This window comes from Geotrypetes seraphini, chromosome 10 (genome assembly GCF_902459505.1).
Source record: "Geotrypetes seraphini chromosome 10, aGeoSer1.1, whole genome shotgun sequence".
Taxonomy (NCBI): domain Eukaryota; kingdom Metazoa; phylum Chordata; class Amphibia; order Gymnophiona; family Dermophiidae; genus Geotrypetes; species Geotrypetes seraphini.
In genome coordinates, this window is record NC_047093.1 from 54,111,984 (window position 1) to 54,130,677 (window position 18,694).

The 18,694-nt window shown below is 39.3% G+C and overlaps 1 protein-coding gene across 4 annotated transcripts in view; it reads right to left on the bottom strand.

Annotated features, from left to right (window-relative positions):
• The window catches only part of RAPGEF1 (Rap guanine nucleotide exchange factor 1), a 247,919-nt gene that overhangs the window by 12,150 nt on the left and 217,075 nt on the right, over nucleotides 1-18,694 (bottom strand). For all 4 annotated transcript variants that reach the window (XM_033960223.1, XM_033960222.1, XM_033960225.1 and 1 more), the window contains 2 exons: nucleotides 3,157-3,235; nucleotides 2,744-2,845 (listed from right to left, as the gene is read on the bottom strand). In XM_033960223.1, coding sequence (XP_033816114.1) covers nucleotides 2,744-2,845; nucleotides 3,157-3,235 — 181 coding nt within the window. The remainder of the gene's footprint in view (nucleotides 1-2,743; nucleotides 2,846-3,156; nucleotides 3,236-18,694) is intronic.

The following is an 18,694-nucleotide window of genomic DNA, read 5'->3' on the forward strand; positions in this document are numbered from 1 at the left end:
GTGAATGCACTTGTAGGCCAGTAAAAGGAGCTTGACTTGTATTCGGAAATGGATAAGAAGCCAATGAAGTGACTTGAGGAGAGGGGTAATGTGAGTATAGCAGCTCTTGTGGAATATAAGTTGTGCAGCTGAATTTTGCACAGATTGGAAGGGAAAGAGATGGTTGAGCGAAGACCTGAGTGAAGCAAATTGCAGTAATCTAACAAAGAGGTGATGAGAGTGTGGATAAGGGTTTTGGTAGTGTGCTTAGAAAAGAGAGGTCGGATTTTGATAGTATTATACTAGAAGAAGCAACAGGCTTTAGCAGTTTGTTGGATCTGAGCGGTGAAGGAAAGAGAGGAGTCAAAAATAACTCAGATTGCGACCTGAAGAGACAAAAAGGAGGATAGTGTTGTCCACAGAAACAGAGAATGGGGGAAGGGGGGAGGTAGGTTTAGGTGGAAAAATATGAAGCTTGGTCTTAGCCATATTCAGTTTTAGATGGTGGCGAGACATCCAGGTGGCAATGTCATAAAGGCAGGCGGAGACTTGGGTCTGGATTTCTGTAGAGATATCTGGTGTGGATAGATAGATTTGGGAATCATCAGCCTAGAGATGATACTGAAAATCATGGGAGTAGATCAGTGCATTGAAGGAGCATACAGTATATGAGGAAAAAAGGAAAGGTTCCAAGACAGAGCCTAGAGTTACACAGATTGACAGAGGGATAGCAGTGGAGGAGGATCCCCCATAGCATACAATGAAAGTGCGATGGGAGAGATAGGAAGAAAACCAGGAGAGAACAGAACCCTGGAATCCCAGCAAGGACAGTGCATCGAGGAGTAGCTGGTGAACAATAGTATTGAAAGCAGCAGGTAGATTGAGAAGGATGAGAATAGTACAAGCCTTTGGATCTGGCCAGGAACAGGCCGTTAAAAGACTTTAGCAAGGGCAGTTTCCATAGAATGGAGTGGAAAAAAGGCTTGGTTGAAGTGGATCAAGAATAGCTTGTAGTGTTAAGTTTTCCTGATAGTGGAATGAATATTGTGAGGGGATGTGGGTTTTGTTAATCCTTTTTCTGTATTTGCGATTTATAAAATGACAGTTGTATAGAATATTGTTTCTTTTTATACTTTAATAAAATTATTTCAATATAAAATAATAACTATTCAAGGTTTGTGCAGATGGGATCAGAGAGAGTTCGAGGGGACAGGGACAGAGTTTGCGGGATGGGGTGAAGACTGGGACAGAGTTCAAGGGGATGTGGTAGAGACAGACAGAGCTTGTGCAGATGGGGACATAGTTCACGTGGGTGAGGACAGAGAAAATTTTTTTCGCCGTGTTATTCTCTTCTGCTGATGCTAAGGACCAGAATTTAGAACATACTATGTCTGCCATTAAGAGTTGCATATCTTCATATATAGATATACAGTAAAACCTTGGATTGCAAATAACTTGGTATGCAAGTGTTTTGCAAGACAAGCAAAACATTTTATTAAATTTTAACTTGATATACAAGCAAGGTCATGCAATACCAGTACATACAGTATACACACATCACATCATCACAACTGAGCCGATGGTTCTTCTCTCTCTCTCTCGCTGACATTGCAGGAGTGTAGTGACTGTTCTAAACAAGCAAGTTCTCGCAATAAGAGTACATACAGTATTTTGTATTAAAGTGTTTGGGTTGTGGAGTTTCCATTATTTCTTATGGGGAAATTCGCTTTTGTATTACAAGCATGTTTTTGGAACAAATTATGCTCGCAAACCAAGGTTTTACTGTATTAATAAACAATTGTTAATTAGAGAACAGGCTAGTATATAGTTATTTTGACAACACTACCATGGGCATAAGCATAACTGGCTACTAGATTCTCACATTTACTTTACTGTAAAGTTTTCCTATAATTCTCTGCTGTATTATAAGGAACCATTTATACTTTTATTCATTAATGCTCTGATGAGAAAAAGACAGTCATCTCTTCTATAGGGCAGAGAATATTCAGACCCGTTACCACTTCCACAGTAGGTTTCATCATATGTGCTGTACCCTTCCTCCACTCCCTAATATCAATATCCTTATCTCATTAAAGCAAAACTTTCCCCTAAATACTCCTTGATTAGTCTTTCTTTTTTGTATGTATGCTTTGGTAGGGCACTAAAGACCCAGACAGAGCACTACTGAGAAGGTACAGAGATTGAAGATTAGTGATGATCCTCTGCTTTATCAGAGATGGGAAAATTTAAGCAAAACAAGTTATAGAGAATGATATGGAGACAAATTTTTCCCCCTCTTTGTGGAAACATTTTCCCATCCCTGCGAGTTCTTTTCCTGTCCCTGCTCCATTCCTGCAAGCTCTGTCCTCATCTGCACAAGCTTCAAACACTTTAAAATCATAAGTGTTCGAGGCTTGTGCAGTTAAAGCAGAGCTTACAGGAATAGGGCAGGGATAATGACAAAACTCAAGGGGACGGGACTGGAAAATTGAGTTCCTGCGGGGAAGGGGACAAATTTGTCCCTGTGTCATTCTCTATTATAATCTCTGTATTGCCAAAAGAGAGAAATGGGGACTTATAGTGAATTTCCTGTTTTTGCTGTATGCACACAGGTGTTTCTTCTAACCCATTCCCCATCCCCCCAATCCAGGTTTAACAATGAAATGACTGGGCAACAGAGGGTTTAAGCCCTATATTTAGCCCAGAGATTGCTTTCTTGTATTAGATAACCTCTTGTTTCAGGGATTATTTTGGTGTCACTTACCTCTGAGGTCTGTTTTTGCCACTCTAATCTGCGGATAGGAGCAGAGTCCAGTGCTGAAAGAATTGCCAGGTACGAGTTGAAATTATTCAGTTTCCGTAAGTGCTGTAAGAAAGGAGACCGCAAGAAATTCGGAGATCAGAGGGGGGCACGGACTGCCTAGAGCTGACAATCACAAACTGAAGCTTTCTAATCTTTTTGTTTCTTCCTTCAGTGTGAGGGTACACTGCCCAAACATTTGCCCCATCTTGTACAGAGAACCAGTGACAGGAAGAAGTACTGAATTTGAACTCCAAAATCCAACTCTTTTCCATCTTCTATATCTGAGCATATCACCTTTCTTCCTCCCCCCTCCACCCCTGGTGAAGTCTTGCTCCCCCCTTTCTCAGTCAAACACTGCCATCCCCCCAACCTACCTTCATAATTTTGATGAATTTAAGTAGTAGCCGTTCTCGATCTTGAGCCTTTTCTTGCACCATGATTATAGAACGGACCCTGTACCACATAATAGGGGAAAAAAGCCTTGAGATAGTGACTCATACATAATAGCACTATAACACTGTGTTTCATATAGGCAGGATCTTTGCTGAATACTCCCCATTATTTTAGGATTTTGATTCACATTGATCCATTGTACCATACCTGCTCAACATGTGTCAATATCTTAGGATTTTGATTCACATTGATCCATACCTGCTCAACATGTGTCAAAAACAATTCCAAAACCCACCAATATCAATGGTATTCTCCATTTTCCAGCTCCTCCCTAGTTTCACACAATTCTACCCTTCCCTTGGTACAGCTTCTGTTCCATTCTTTACCAGTTAACCGGATTACCCCTTCCCTTGATACAACTCCTGTCCTGCTTCTCACCAGGTGATTTTCTTACCTGATGATTTTCTTTCCTTTAATCCTACCAGAACAATCCAGAATCTGTAGGTTTGTGCTTATCAACCAGCATTTGGAGACAGGGAACAAAGACTTGTGAGCCCTGCCCTTTAAGAGCACCATGCAACCTTAAGGTGTTCAGTATTGTAAATGTCAAAGCAATAGAGACAATGAGTAATTTTCCTTATTATATTAAATATAAGTTACTACATATATCACCTAAGGAAAAAAAATAAGCAGATGCAGCATGAAAACAACCACCTGAAAAACAGTAGGTTGGAAACATGAATTAAATAACAGAACTAAAATTAGAACAGCAGCACAGTAAGTAGTCAGGTGGGACTCTGGATTGGTCTGGTGGAACTAAAGGAAAGCAAGCACAAGCAAAAAATCCAACAAAACAGCAGTGATATGTTGAATCGAGAAACAAAAGAAAAAACTGCAGGATTGGTGTACAAGACGCCAAGTCTTTAATGAACAAACATATAAAATCATAAATATAATCATAAAACAGTTTGTATCCACAAGGGTTGGTGACCACAGACCTGACATGGTCCATGTTTCGAAGAAACACGCCTTCTCTCAGGGGTCCAAGTATGAGCAATTAGATATGTCTAAATGAATATGTGTACATTCGATAAGAATGGTGACAGCAAGACTATGTCACTGGAGGATCCTGTGAGTGATAGTGGTAAAAACGTCACATACCATATGTGGAGGTATGGTGGTAAACTTGCTGGGCAAAAACATGGATATAATGGTGGAATGTGACCGAGTCAAAAAAAACATGAGTGTCCAATGAGAACCATGTGAAGCTGGGTGTTCAAGAGATAGAACATGGTACCATATTAAACAAGGTGATCAAAATAATGTGGAGGAATAAAAACCCAGTGTAAAGAAAAACATAAAGGGTACTAAAAATATACTGTATAAAAAAGAGACCAGGGCAAAAAATGACAAAAGAGAGATGAGGAGACATAAATACATACTAAAATATACCATATACAGGAGAACCTTATGGATGACAACTGAAAATAACTGAAAGGAAATATTTATCCATTAAGCACAACAAATAAGAATGTAAAATAACATAAAAGAAAATTAAGAAGCATGTTAATAAGGGTCACAGATTATGAAAGTACTGGATTGTGAAAATGGAGAAGATGTCATGACCAAAATGCAAGTGAGGGAGTATTAGAATAGGGATGTGGGAAGCCAATGTGGACCATATGAAAGGTGGTGACATATACAAAAATGATTAAACAGTGCATAAGAAAGAAAGCCAATTGCGGCTTGGGTGTAAGGAGGGGAACAGAAATGTAGATAGGGTACAAGAAGTGGGATCTTGTTGTATTAAAGGAAAATGTTGTGGACACTGGAAAATATGGCTGGTGAACTGCTGCTGTAGGTAAAATGTGGACCGGAAAACAACAGAGATGTTCTGGTGCAGGGTGAAAAAAACAGCAATATCAACAAAATCAAAGAACTGCTTTTAGAGAAGTAAAAATAAGCCGGTGCATTGCAAAAGGCTGACAAGAGCAAAGGCACACTAACATAATTCATAGATTAAGTACAGGACTCACTGTACAAGGGGTAAGGAATAGACTGTGTAAACTAAATTACGTGGGGAAATAAAAATTGTGGGAAACACTAAGGAGTAAAAAAACTACTGAAAAACAACAAAACATTTTGTGATCTTTGATTTGGGGACCAAAATATTTGGTTTGGAACCAAAATATTTGAACTTACCGGTGTGGTGAACGGCTTAGCAAGCAAGTGAGCTCCTACATGGTGCAGGAACAGCAGCGAAAGTAAAAAAAGCCGCGGGAAAAATATGAAGGTAAACTGATGTGATGTAATGACATAATCTGCTGTGTTTAAAAGGGAAGTTGGAGTTAAGAGATGTAAGGATGATCTTGATTGGAACCAAGTTGTTTCTTGTGTGGAACATATATGGGAAAATGCTGAAGGAGTGAGTTAGTGTAATGTGATATGGAGAACCAAATGACAGGGAAACCTCAGCAAATAAACAACATTGATTAGGATTATGTATAGTGTGTGTTGAGTGAAGAAAAGGACAGCATGAAGATGTATAATTGAAACAAAATAAAAATAGTAAGCTGAAAAACATTTTAATAAATCGTGAGATGACTGTAAAGCACAGTTACTTACCGTAACAGGTGTTATCCAGGGACAGCAGGCAGATATTCTTGACTGATGGGTGACGGCACCGACGGAGCCCCGGTACGGACAATTTTAGAGTGATTGCACTCTAAGAACTTTAGAAAGTTCTAGCTCGGCCGCACCGCGCACGCGCGAGTGCCTTCCCGCCCGACAGAGGCGCGCGGTCCCTCAGTTAGTATAAGCCAGCTAAGAAGCCAACCCGGGGAGGTGGGTGGGACGCAAGAATATCTGCCTGCTGTCCCTGGATAACACCTGTTACGGTAAGTAACTGTGCTTTATCCCAGGACAAGCAGGCAGCATATTCTTGACTGATGGGTGACCTCCAAGCTAACAAAAAGAGGGATGGAGGGAAGGTTGGCCATTAGGAAAACAAATTTTGCAAAACAGATTGGCCGAAGTGTCCATCCCGTCTGGAAAAAGCATCCAGACAATAATGAGATGTAAAAGTGTGAACTGAGGACCAAGTAGCAGCCTTGCAGATTTCCTCAATAGAAGTGGAGCGGAGGAAAGCTACAGATGCTGCCATTGCTCTGACTCTATGGGCCGTGACAGAACCTTCCAGTGTCAGTCCGGTCTGAGCATAACAAAATGAAATGCACGCTGCCAGCCAATTAGACAACGTACGTTTAGAAACGGGACGTCCCAATTTATTTGGATCAAAGGACAGAAAAAGTTGAGGAACTGATCTGTGGGGTTTCGTACGCTCTAGATAGTAAGCCAGAGCCCTTTTACAATCCAAAGTGTGTAAAGCTTGTTCTCCAGAATGAGAATGAGGTTTTGGAAAGAAAACAGGGAGAACAATGGATTGGTTGAGATGGAATTCAGATACAACCTTAGGGAGAAACTTTGGATGTGTACGCAGAACCACCTTGTCATGGTGAAAAACCGTAAAGGGAGGATCTGCGACCAGTGCATGAAGCTCACTGACCCTCCTGGCAGAGGTAAGGGCAATAAGGAAAAGCACCTTCCAAGTAAGAAACTTGAAAGGAGAGGTAGCCAAGGGTTCAAATGGAGGCTTCATTAAAGCAGAAAGAACCACATTGAGATCCCAGATAACAGGAGGGGCTTTAAGAGGTGGTTTCACGTTGAAAAGCCCACGCATGAACCTGGACACCAGGGGATGAGCTGAGAGAAGTTTTCCATGGACTGGCTCATGAAAAGCTGAAATGGCACTGAGGTGGACTCTGATGGACGAAGACTTAAGGCCAGAGTCAGACAAAGAGAGCAAATAGTCCAACAACGTCTCCACTGCCAGGGAAGTGGGATCAAGATGATGAAGAAGACACCAGGAGGAAAATCTCGTCCACTTCTGATGGTAACATTGCAGAGTGGTTGGTTTCCTGGAGGCATCCAGAATGGAACGAACAGGCTGAGATAAGAGAGTATCATGAGATGTCAGCCCGAGAGATACCAAGCTGTCAGGTGTAGAGACTGGAGGTTGGGATGAAGGAGGGTTTCCTGCTGTTGCGTAAGCAGAGAAGGAAACAGAGGAAGAAGAAAAGGTTCCCTGGAACTGAGTTGAAGTAGAAGGGAGAACCAATGTTGCCTGGGCCACCTCGGAGCAATCAGAATCATGGTGGCTCGTTCCCTCTTGAGCTTGAATAAGGTTCTCAACATTAGAGGCAGAGGAGGGAAGGCGTACAGGAACAGATTCGACCAGTCGAGGAGAAAAGCATCCGCTGTCAGACGGTGAGGAGAGTAAAGTCTGGAGCAGAAGAGGGGCAGCTGGTGATTGTGAGGAGCTGCAAAGAGGTCTATCTGAGGAGTGCCCCATTGAGTGAAGATAGACTGCAGAGTTATAGGATCGAGTGTCCACTCGTGAGGCTGGAGAATTCTGCTGAGTTTGTCCGCTAAAGAATTCTGTGTTCCCTGAATGTAGATAGCTTTCAGGAAGAGATGGTGATCTATGGCCCAATTCCAGATCTTTTGGGCTTCTTGGCATAGAAGGCGAGAGCCTGTCCCACCCTGTTTGTTGATGTAGTACATCGCAACTTGATTGTCTGTGCACAACAAGAGGACCTGAGGAAAGAGAAGATGTTGGAAAGCCTTGAGGGCATAAAACATCGCTCTGAGTTCCAGGAAATTGATTTGATGCTTCTTTTCCTGGGCTGTCCAAAGACCTTGAGTCTGGAACTCGTTCAAGTGAGCTCCCCATGCATAAAGAGAGGCGTCGGTGGTGATAACCAGGTGATGAGGGGGCTGATGGAACAGAAGACCTCTGGATAGATTTGAGGATACCAACCACCATTGAAGAGACTGACGAAGAGATGATGTCACAGATATGTGTCGTGAGCAAGGATCCGTCGCTTGGGACCACTGAGTAGCAAGGGTCCATTGAGGAGTGCGTAGGTGAAGACGTGCGAGGGGCGTGACATGAACTGTAGACGCCATGTGCCCCAAGAGTACCATCATTTGCCTGGCTGAGATGGAAGGCAGTGAAAGTACCTGTTGACATAGAGACTGAAGGGTCTGAAGACGATTGGATGGCAGGAAAGCTCTCATGAGGAGTGTGTCCAGGATCGCTCCAATGAATTGAAGTCTCTGAGTAGGGATGAGATGAGATTTGGGTAGATTGATCTCGAACCCCAGAATTTGTAGAAACAAGATGGTTTGGTTGGTGGCCAGAAGAACTGCTTGAGCGGATGTGGCCTTGATTAACCAGTCGTCCAGGTAAGGGAAGACCTGGAAGTGATGAGAGCGTAGAAATGCCGCTACCACAATGAGACACTTGGTGAAGACCCTTGGAGAGGAGGCAAGGCCGAAGGGCAGCACCTTGTATTGGTAATGAGAATGATTGATCATGAAGCGTAGGTACTGTCTGGAAGCCAGATTTACTGGTATGTGAGTGTACGCTTCTTTGAGATCGAGGGAACATAGCCAGTCGCCTTGATTGAGAAGAGGATAAAGAGTGGCCAGAGAAAGCATCTTGAACTTTTCTTTGACCAAATATTTGTTGAGATCGCGGAGATCTAGAATGGGTCTGAGATCTCCTGTTTTTTTGGGGACTAAAAAATATCGGGAGTAGAACCCCTGCCCCTGCTGGTCTAGGGGAACTTCTTCTATGGCATTTAGAAGAAGGAGGGATTGAACCTCTTGGAGAAGAAGGGTTAATTGAGGACTGGAAGCAGACTCTTTTGGTTGACTTGGAGGAGGTAGTGACTGAAAGTTGAGAGAGTAGCCGTGGCGGATGATGTTGAGGACCCACTGGTCTGACGTGATAAGTTCCCAACGGCTTATGAAATAAGTAAGGCGTCCTCCTATAGGTTGTGGAAGTTGGGTAGAAGGAACAAAACTGGCTATGTTCTGGAGAATTAAGTCAAAAGGGTTGTGTAGACTTTTGCACTGGTGCAGGTTTTACCTGTTGTTGTTGCTGAGGCTGTCTAGCAGCCGGCCTTTGTTGTCTCTGGCGTCGTTGCTGGGGAGCAGCTTGAGGCAGAGGACGAGCCACAAATCTACGCTGGTAGGAGGATTGTGGACGAAAAGGTCTGGTTGTTGGCGGCTTCTTAGACTTAAGAAGTGTATCCCATCTAGTCTCATGAGCCGATAACTTTTGAGTGGTGGAGTCCATGGAATCTCCAAACAACTCATCCCCTAGGCAAGGTGCATTGGCTAGCCGATCCTGATGGTTAACATCGAGTTCAGAAACCCTAAGCCAGGCCAGCCGTCTCATTGCCACTGAGATGGCTGTAGCCCTAGAGGTCAGCTCGAAGGTGTCATAAATGGATCTAACCATGAATTTCCGGAGCTGGAAAAGCGAAGAACAAGTTTGGTGAAAAACCGACTTTTTCCGATCAGGGAGATATTTCTCAAAAGCAGAGATATTCTGAATAAGCTGCTTTAAGTAGAAGGAGAAATGGAATGCATAATTCCCTGATCGATTCGCCAACATTGCATTTTGGTATAGTCGTTTCCCAAACTTGTCCATAGACTTTCCCTCTCTGCCAGGAGGGACAGAAGCATACACACTAGCCCCCTTGGACTTTTTGAGGGTGGATTCGACCAAAAGGGACTCATGATGTAACTGGGGTTTATCAAACCCAGGGATAGGAAGGACTCTGTATAGAGAGTCTAATTTTCGGGGAGCCCCAGGAATGGTGAGGGGAGATTCCAAATTTTTATAGAACGTCTCTCTCAAGATATCATGGAGAGGTAACTTAAGGTATTCCTTTGGAGGCTGATCAAAATCCAGAGCATCAAGAAAAGCTTTGGATTTCTGTGACTCAGCCTCCAAAGGAATAGAGAGAGAGTCACACATTTCCTTTAAAAAGGAAGAAAAAGAAGATACTTCTGGTTTAGAGGAGGGCCCCAAGGCAGAGGTGTCCTCTTCACCAGAAGAACATTCTCCCTCAGAAAGGAGAGGGTCTTCTGAGTCGCCCCACAAGTCAGGGTCTTGAACTTGGAAGCTCCGGTCCCGAGAATCCGGCGTGGAAGACTGTAAGTGATGGGATTTTCTATGAGATTTCCCTGACCTGCCTGACTCGGTACCGGGGGATGTGACTGTATGCACCGGTGCCGAAGTCTGAACAGCTTGATGGTGGGATCTCGGCTCCGGTGCAAGAATCGGCATGGAGACAGAGGAAACAGACTGTACCGGTACCGACGAAGTGGAAGTTGACAAAGTAGGACGATCCACTGTCGGTACCGGCGGCTCAGACCGGACTGGTACCGGAAGACTCGGTACCAGGAGTGAAGGCAGAATGTGCTCTAACTGTTCTTTAAGTTGTAATTTTAGAACAGCAGCAATACGGTCTTCGAGAGAAGGCACCGGTACCGCCTTTTTCTTTTGCGGTACCTGCGGTGCCGCTCTACGCTCCGAGGATGAGGAACCCGATGTAGAGGGGCTCACCTCTATTGGAGCGGAGCGCTTCCGTGAGCGCCTCGAGGTCTGCAGGATTGGGCTCGCTGCTATTGAGACCGGAGGACGCTCCAACGGGGAAGGCTTCTTAGCCGGCTTACCTGGAGGAGCCGACACCGACGCGGTATCGCGTGGTGTCGACGATGTGGGTGCCGACTGAGCCGGAGTCGAAGTCGGTGCCGGAGTGGTATCGGACATCTCGGTGCCGAAAAGAAGTTTTTGTTGAATCTCTCTATTTTTAAGAGTTCTTTTCTTTAGAGTCGCACAGCGGGTGCAGGTAGACGATTGATGGTCCGGGCCAAGGCACTGTAGACACCAATTATGTGGGTCAGACAGTGAAATTGGCCGTGCACACCGCTGGCACTTTTTAAACCCGGGTTGAGGGGGCATGAATGTGAAGACGGCTTCAGCCAAATCGAAGGCCGAGGCTTCGATAGTGGCAGTAGGCCCCGCCGGGGCGAAACCGAAAAAAGAAAGAAAACTAAATCAGTTTTTTTTTTTTTTTTTTTTAAGAAAGAAAGTAAAATAAAATGAAGGAAATAAACCTTCTAAAGACGTTTACGCGAGCGGGAAGGCGAAAAATGGAAAAAGTTTTCAACAGCCGTTGAAACGTGCGACTTCTTAGCTCCGCGGAAACTAAGAAACTGAGGGACCGCGCGCCTCTGTCGGGCGGGAAGGCACTCGCGCGTGCGCGGTGCGGCCGAGCTAGAACTTTCTAAAGTTCTTAGAGTGCAATCACTCTAAAATTGTCCGTACCGGGGCTCCGTCGGTGCCGTCACCCATCAGTCAAGAATATGCTGCCTGCTTGTCCTGGGATAATAAATGAGTAGAGGGTTATCTATGTGTGTTGAAAAACACATCTTGTGTGTTCAAAACCAGTGCTGTGTAAATAAAACCGCTCAGACAAAAGACTGCTCGAATGCATAAAAACATACATAATGTGTTAAAAAAAACAAATTAATGACATAACCAAGCCCTATACATAATATAATTAAGAAAAAATAATAAAAAAGGAATTAATGACATGACCAAACCTTATACATAATGTGATTAAGATAAAATAAATGATGACATAGGTAAACCATATTGCTCTATGGTTATAGACAGCTTGAGTGGATGAAGAGCTGACACATTTGTCCAAAAAGACCATCAATGTGTTAGAGGAATGTAACAGTGCCATAATACTTCAGAGGAATTAACTTGCACATGAGATGTTACTGAATATCGCATGCCTTAAACAAACTTTACAAAATAAGAGAACAAGATAAGATTTTACAAACTTTAAACAAATCCTTGTGGTCACCAACCCTTGTGGACACAAAACTGTTTTATGATTATATTTATGATTTTATATGTTTGTTCATTAAAGAATTGGCATCTTGTACACCAATCCTGCAGTTTTTTCTTTTGGAACTAAAGGAAAGAACATTACCAGGTAAGACCTAATTTCTTATTCTCTGTAATCCCTACCAGACCAATCCAGAATGTGTGAGATGCAGCAAAGTAGTTCTTAAGTTGGGTGAGAAACTGAAATCCCTGCCCAAATAACTTCAGACCCAAATAGTAACATAGTAAATGATGGCAGATAAAGACCCGAATGGTCCATCCAGTCTGCTCATTAGTTATACCCATTAAAAATACACGATTAAATTAACTTGTCTCTTCTTTGATATTTCTGGGTCATAGACTGTAAAGTCTACCTAGTATTGTCCCAGGCTCCAAATGCTGAAATTGCCGTCCAAGCTCACTCCAGCCTATCCAACCATCCTGTTTGCAGTATATCTACCATAAAGTCTGTCCAGTAACATCCTCTTGTTCCAAGTTAGTGGAGTTCCCATTGATGCCCTTCCCAGCCCATCCTACACCAAATCACCACACATGGGACACAGACCGTGCAAGTCCGTCCAGCACCAGCCCTAGCTCCCCAATTTACATCTTTCGTTTTCTAACGACAGATCCTCTATGTTTATCCCATGCTTTTTTTTTTTTTAATTCTTTATTCATTTTCATATTTTACATCAAGTGCATAAAATATTGAATTACAACAATGAATACACAATATCACTTTTATATCTATTACATAGAATTCTAAACATATTTTTATCCCTTCCCCTACTCCCCACCCTTCACGTATTTTCCAATCACCTTATATACATTATATACCATATTATAACATATTATTAAAAATTGTTTTCATTACCCACCCCTCCATATGTGCCATAAAGAAGACCTCGAAAAAAGAAAAGAAGAAGAGAAAACCTACTATTCATTCACTACAATATTTTGTCAATGGCCCCCATATATTTATAAATTTAGTATATGTCCCTCTTTGTATTGCTATTGCTCTTTCCATTTTGAATATATGACAAATTGTGTTCCACCAAAATGTATAATTAAGGTTATTATGATTCTTCCAATTATTAGTTATATGCTGAATGGCCACCCCTGTCATGATTAATAAAAGCTTGTTATTTTCTGGTGAAATTTGACTTTTTTTTCTCATCATCATTCCAAATAACACAGTATCATATGATAGTGCTACATGGTTTTCCATCAATGTATTAATTTGTGGCCAAATTGCATTCCAAAAACTTTTAATGTAGGGACAATGATAAAGTAAATGATCTAATGTCCCAGGTTCCAGATTACAGTGCCAGCATTTATTGGACTTGGAACTATCTAATTTTTGCAAACGTGTAGGGGTCCAAAACACTCTATGTAACAAAAATAACCAAGTTTGTCTCATAGATGCTGACACTGTACATCTCATTCTCCAAGATGCTTAATCTCAATGCTCCAAATGTCTCTTAGACCATTTTTTGGTTTTTTATTCAAATATCCAGATATTAATTTATACCACAATGCGGCTTGATGCCCTAGGAAGTCTGCTTGGAAGCACAAGAACTCTAAACTATATTGATTATTCAATGTTTTCCATTCAGGGAACCCAACCTGAATGGCCTGCTTCAATTGCAACCATTTAAAACTTTGTTTTTTACTAAGACCAAATCTATGTTGCAATTGTGAAAATTCCAGCAGTTTACCTTCCGAAATAACATCATTCAGAGATCTAATGCCTGCAATAATCCAGTCCTTCTAAAGGATTTGAGCTCCGCCAATTTTAATCTTGGAGTTTATCCATAAAGACTGATTAGTTGACTTGTTTATTGGGATAGGTGTTAATTTACTAATAAATCTCAACGTTTTCCAAGTATCCATTAATATTTTATTTTCCCTGTATCTTCTAGGCATGTTGATACTTGGAAGATGAACTAAATTTAGGGGAAACATAAGGCGCCATTCCAAATATAACCAATCCGGTGCATTATCTATAAGTTCTGGGAGGATCCAATACATACCCTGACGTAAAATATAGGCTTGATGGTACCTATAAAAATTTGGAAAATTTACCCCTCCCTCCTTAATTGATTTTTGCAAAGTTACTAAAGCTATTCTATGCATTTTACCAAGCCAAAGAAATTTCGTTAAAATGTTATTTATCTTTTTATAAAAGGACCCCTGAAAATAAATAGGTATCATACTCATTTGGTAGCAGACTACAGGCAAAATCATCATTTTAATAGTTTGAACTCTCCCCCACCAAGAAAGATGTAATGGATTCCATTGCTCACATCTCTTTTTAATACAAATTTTTCATTTTCTTTTACTGTCTCTTCAATTGTATTTTTAACTTGAATGCCAAGATATTTAAATCCTTCTTCTTTCCATATGAATGGAAAAGCATCAAATAATCCTTTTATACAATGAACATTTAAAGGTAAAATTTCAGACTTACTCCAATTAATTTTATAACCTGAAAATTTGCCAAACATATCAATTAATTCCAATAGACAAGATAAGGTAGCCTCTGGATTCCTCAAATAAAGTAAAATATCATCTGCATACGCCGAAATTTTATATTCCATATCCGAATATGGAATACCCTGTATCCCCCTTGCTTGTTGTATTGCTAACAATAAGGGTTCTAATACAACATCAAATAACAAAGGAGATAAAGGACAACCTTGTCTAACTCCCCTCTGCAACTGAAAACCTTCAGATAACATATTATTAATATTTAATCTTGCAATCGGGAAGCTATACAATGTTTTTACCATTTGTATAAATCCAGAACCTATACCAAACCATTCCAAAGCCTGATACATAAAATTCCATTCTACCCTATCAAACGCTTTTTACCCAATGAAACTGTAAAAGCCGGTTCATCCATTTTTTTTGATAAATTTAACATATGAAACAATAATCTAGAGTTATTAGAGGAATGCCTTTTAGCAACAAAACCAGTCTGATGCGTGTCTATAATATGTGGGAGAGCTTTGGCTAATCTCAAAGCCAAAATTTTCGCCAAAAGTTTATTATCCACATTTATTAATGATATAGGCCTGTAGTTTGAAACCAAAGTAGGATCTTTATTTGGCTTAGGCAAAACAATTACTACTGATTCAGCCATAGTATCTTTAATATCACCTTTTATAAGTTGTGTCTGATATAAATTTAGTAAATATGGGGAAAGGACATTTTGAAATGTTTTATAAAATTCTATTGTATAACCATCACCACCTGGAGCGGATCCAACTCTAAGAGATCTCAATGCTGTTTCTAGTTCTTTTAATGATATAGGTTCTTCTAAACTCCGTTTTATATGATCAGGAACCTTAGGTCCATTAATTAAATCTAAAAAAATTTCTACCATCTTTTTCCCTCTCCAAATAAGGCTCGGAAGAATACAAGTCCTTATAAAATTTTAGAAATTGTTTTAAAATTATATCCGTTTGATTGGTTATTATACCATTATCATCTTTTATCCCATTAATATTTGTTCTTCTTTTTTTTGCTTTAAGATAGTTTGCCAATAATCTTCCCGCTTTATTAGAGCTTCTATAATACACTGTTTGGAAAACAAATCTCTTCTTATCATTTTTGAAGCTAATTCATTATATTTACCTTTTGCTTTCAAAAGAGCCTGTAATACATCATGTTCCCATTTACTTACCAATTTAGTTTCTAGTACTTTAATTTCTTTTTCTAACTCTATATATTGCATTTTAATCTGTTTCCTAACAAAAGCCGAATATGATATAATATGACCTCTCATAGTCGCTTTAAAGGCGTCCCATACATTTTCAATAGATGTATCTTCCACTAAATTAATTTGAAAGAAATCACTAATTTGTGTTTTAAAATTTTCCAAAAATTTGTCATCCACAAGCAATGTATCATCAAATCTCCAAAGAGGTCTTCTATTCTCTAATTGATCTAAATGTAAATCTATCCATACTCCCGCATGATCCGAAATGATAATGGGATCAATGGAAGCCTTAATCACTTGCTGCACCTTATGTGATGAAATAAAAATATAATCTATTCTTGAAAATGATTTATGAACCTGTGAGCAAAATGAAAATTCCTGATCATTAAAATGAAGAATACGCCATATATATTTCAAATCACATGATTGAACCAAATTATCTAAACCTAAAGATTTTATACTTTTACCTGGTTTTTTGTCCATTAATGGATCCATTACAGCATTAAAATCTCCAGCCACCACTAAATTAGAAGTAGCCAGTGGTAACAACATACTCTGTAATTTTTTAAAGAATTCTGATTGATTCGAATTAGGGGCATATATATTGAACAACGTCAGGGCATTATTTCCCATACTCATATCAACATGTACCCATCTTCCATGTGGATCTGAATTTACTATCTTAAAATTGGCCATACATTTTTATTTATAAGAACTACTACCCCTGCTTTTTTACCTTCTGCTGGAGCAAAAAAACATTCTTTCACCCACCCACCCGCTAGTTTCTGTGATTCCTTTATATTAAGATGAGTCTCCTGCAGACAATAAACATCCGCGTTTTGCTTCTTTAAAAATGATAATACCTTTTTCCTTTTGATTATATGATTCAGGCCATTGACATTAATAGAAAATATCTTAAAAGACATAATATATTTTAAACTCCTCATCATAATCTTCCTCTTCCCTTCCTCCATAACTAAAATCTAAAGAACTTCTCTCCATGGTACACATTCTTACCCCTAAATTACCCAATCCCTTATTAATCTTTTCCTTAATCATCCTAGTAATATCTTTAATACCCATCATCTTCCCACCCCTCCCACCCCAATATAATGACTGCTTAAGGACACACATTGGACAGTAATCCCACCTTCCCCCCTCCCCCCCCAGGCAACCAATATTTATTAATAACTCTTTTATCCTTTATTAAGACAAACCCTCTACCTCTCCACAATGTAGCTAATATATCTCTCTTCTGATCATAAAACCACTTTTCTTTTTTTTTTTATTATACCATTTTAAAGTAATTAATTTCTCTATCTATTCTTTAACCTTTAGTCACATAACCATATTTATTTCCTAACATTCCATTAATACATTTTTATCTTTTCACCCATCTCTAATTCATTCCCTCAATATTTTATTTCATTCAAGAAAATTCTATCATAATCATATATTTAATAGTATCATTTTCCTATATCTTATACTATCTAATCCATCCACTCCTATCATCCTTTTAATATCCAAAAGCAAATATCCATATCTTCATATATTTCTGTAAAAATTGCTTTCAATTTTATAAGCTTTTATCTTCTATTTGTATTTAAACATTTTTATTTCATTTTCAAAATTAATAATTTTTTTTAAATATATTTCCTCTTCTCCAAATTAAATCCAATCTTTGTAAAACTATATTATCACAACATCAATCTTTACTTTCCTTCAGCTACCAATAAATTCTTATTATGTATCTTTCTTTGTCTATTATTCATTTTCCTTTCCTTTACTTGTATTTAAATATCATATAACTTATCCTTTCTATCATTAGTCCATTCTGCAATCTTCTTCTTGTTTTCTTTTCATTCTTTACTTTCTCCTTTACTGACTTATTAAATAAACTGCACTGTCATATTTATTTCTTATCTCCATCCATCCACTCTTAAGACTTTTGACTGTCAATTGTCATTTTATTTAATATCATTTTAGTCTATCAGTCCTGCTTTCTTCTTCTTCACATCTATTTATTTTCCTATTCTTTCTTCACTTTTTCTCTTTGTGTGAATTTGACCAGTCCTTTATTCCTTCTTGTTCATTCTTTACTCCATATATCCCTCCTTTAGTCTCCTAAAGTTCAGTTTATTAACTGCACTTTAATGTCTTTCCAGTCCATCCTTCTTTCTTCTTTACATTCTTTTATTTTCTTTTTCACTTGTCCATTTTTATTTCCTGTTCTTTGTTGTATTTTCCTCTTTCTCCAACAAACAAAAGTCCCATAGTTCTTTATATTAATTTTTTTTTTCTATATCCACCAATCCAGTCTTAATACTTATCCCTTCATTTCAACATCCATTGTGCTAAAATGACATAGGTTCTGATTTTGAAAGAAAGGTCTTTAGTTTTTCCGGGTCAACAAAATACAAAGATTTATCCCCACAAGATACCCTCATTTTTGCTGGGTAATATAACCCATACTTATATCCTTTTTCCTTTAATTGAGATCTTAAATCAAGGAATTTCTTCCTAATGTTTGCTGTATTTTTAGCAAAGTCTGGTAAAAACCATATTTTGGACCCTTTATAGTTTAAATTTTTATCTTTTTTGGCAGCATTTAAAATTTCTATTGCTTGCTGGTATCTTAACATCTTGAATATTAATGGTCTTGGTCTCCCTTGATTTTCCAGACTCTTTATTGGAATCCTGTGTGCCCGTTCTATTTCCAAAGGCTGTTTGAAATCCAACTGCAATAACTTAGGAATTAAATTTTCTAGAAACTGTATTGCATTTTTCCCTTCCAAATTTTCCTGTATTCCAAAAAGTTTTATATTCTTTCTTCTTCCATGGTTTTCGTAATCTTCCAGCTGATTTTTCAATAGAATTATTTCCAAACTGTCATTTTTACATCTTTTTCCTTCACATTCTAACTCCTCCATTTTAACTTCTAAATCCGTTGTTCTTTTATTAGCTACTTCCATTTGTC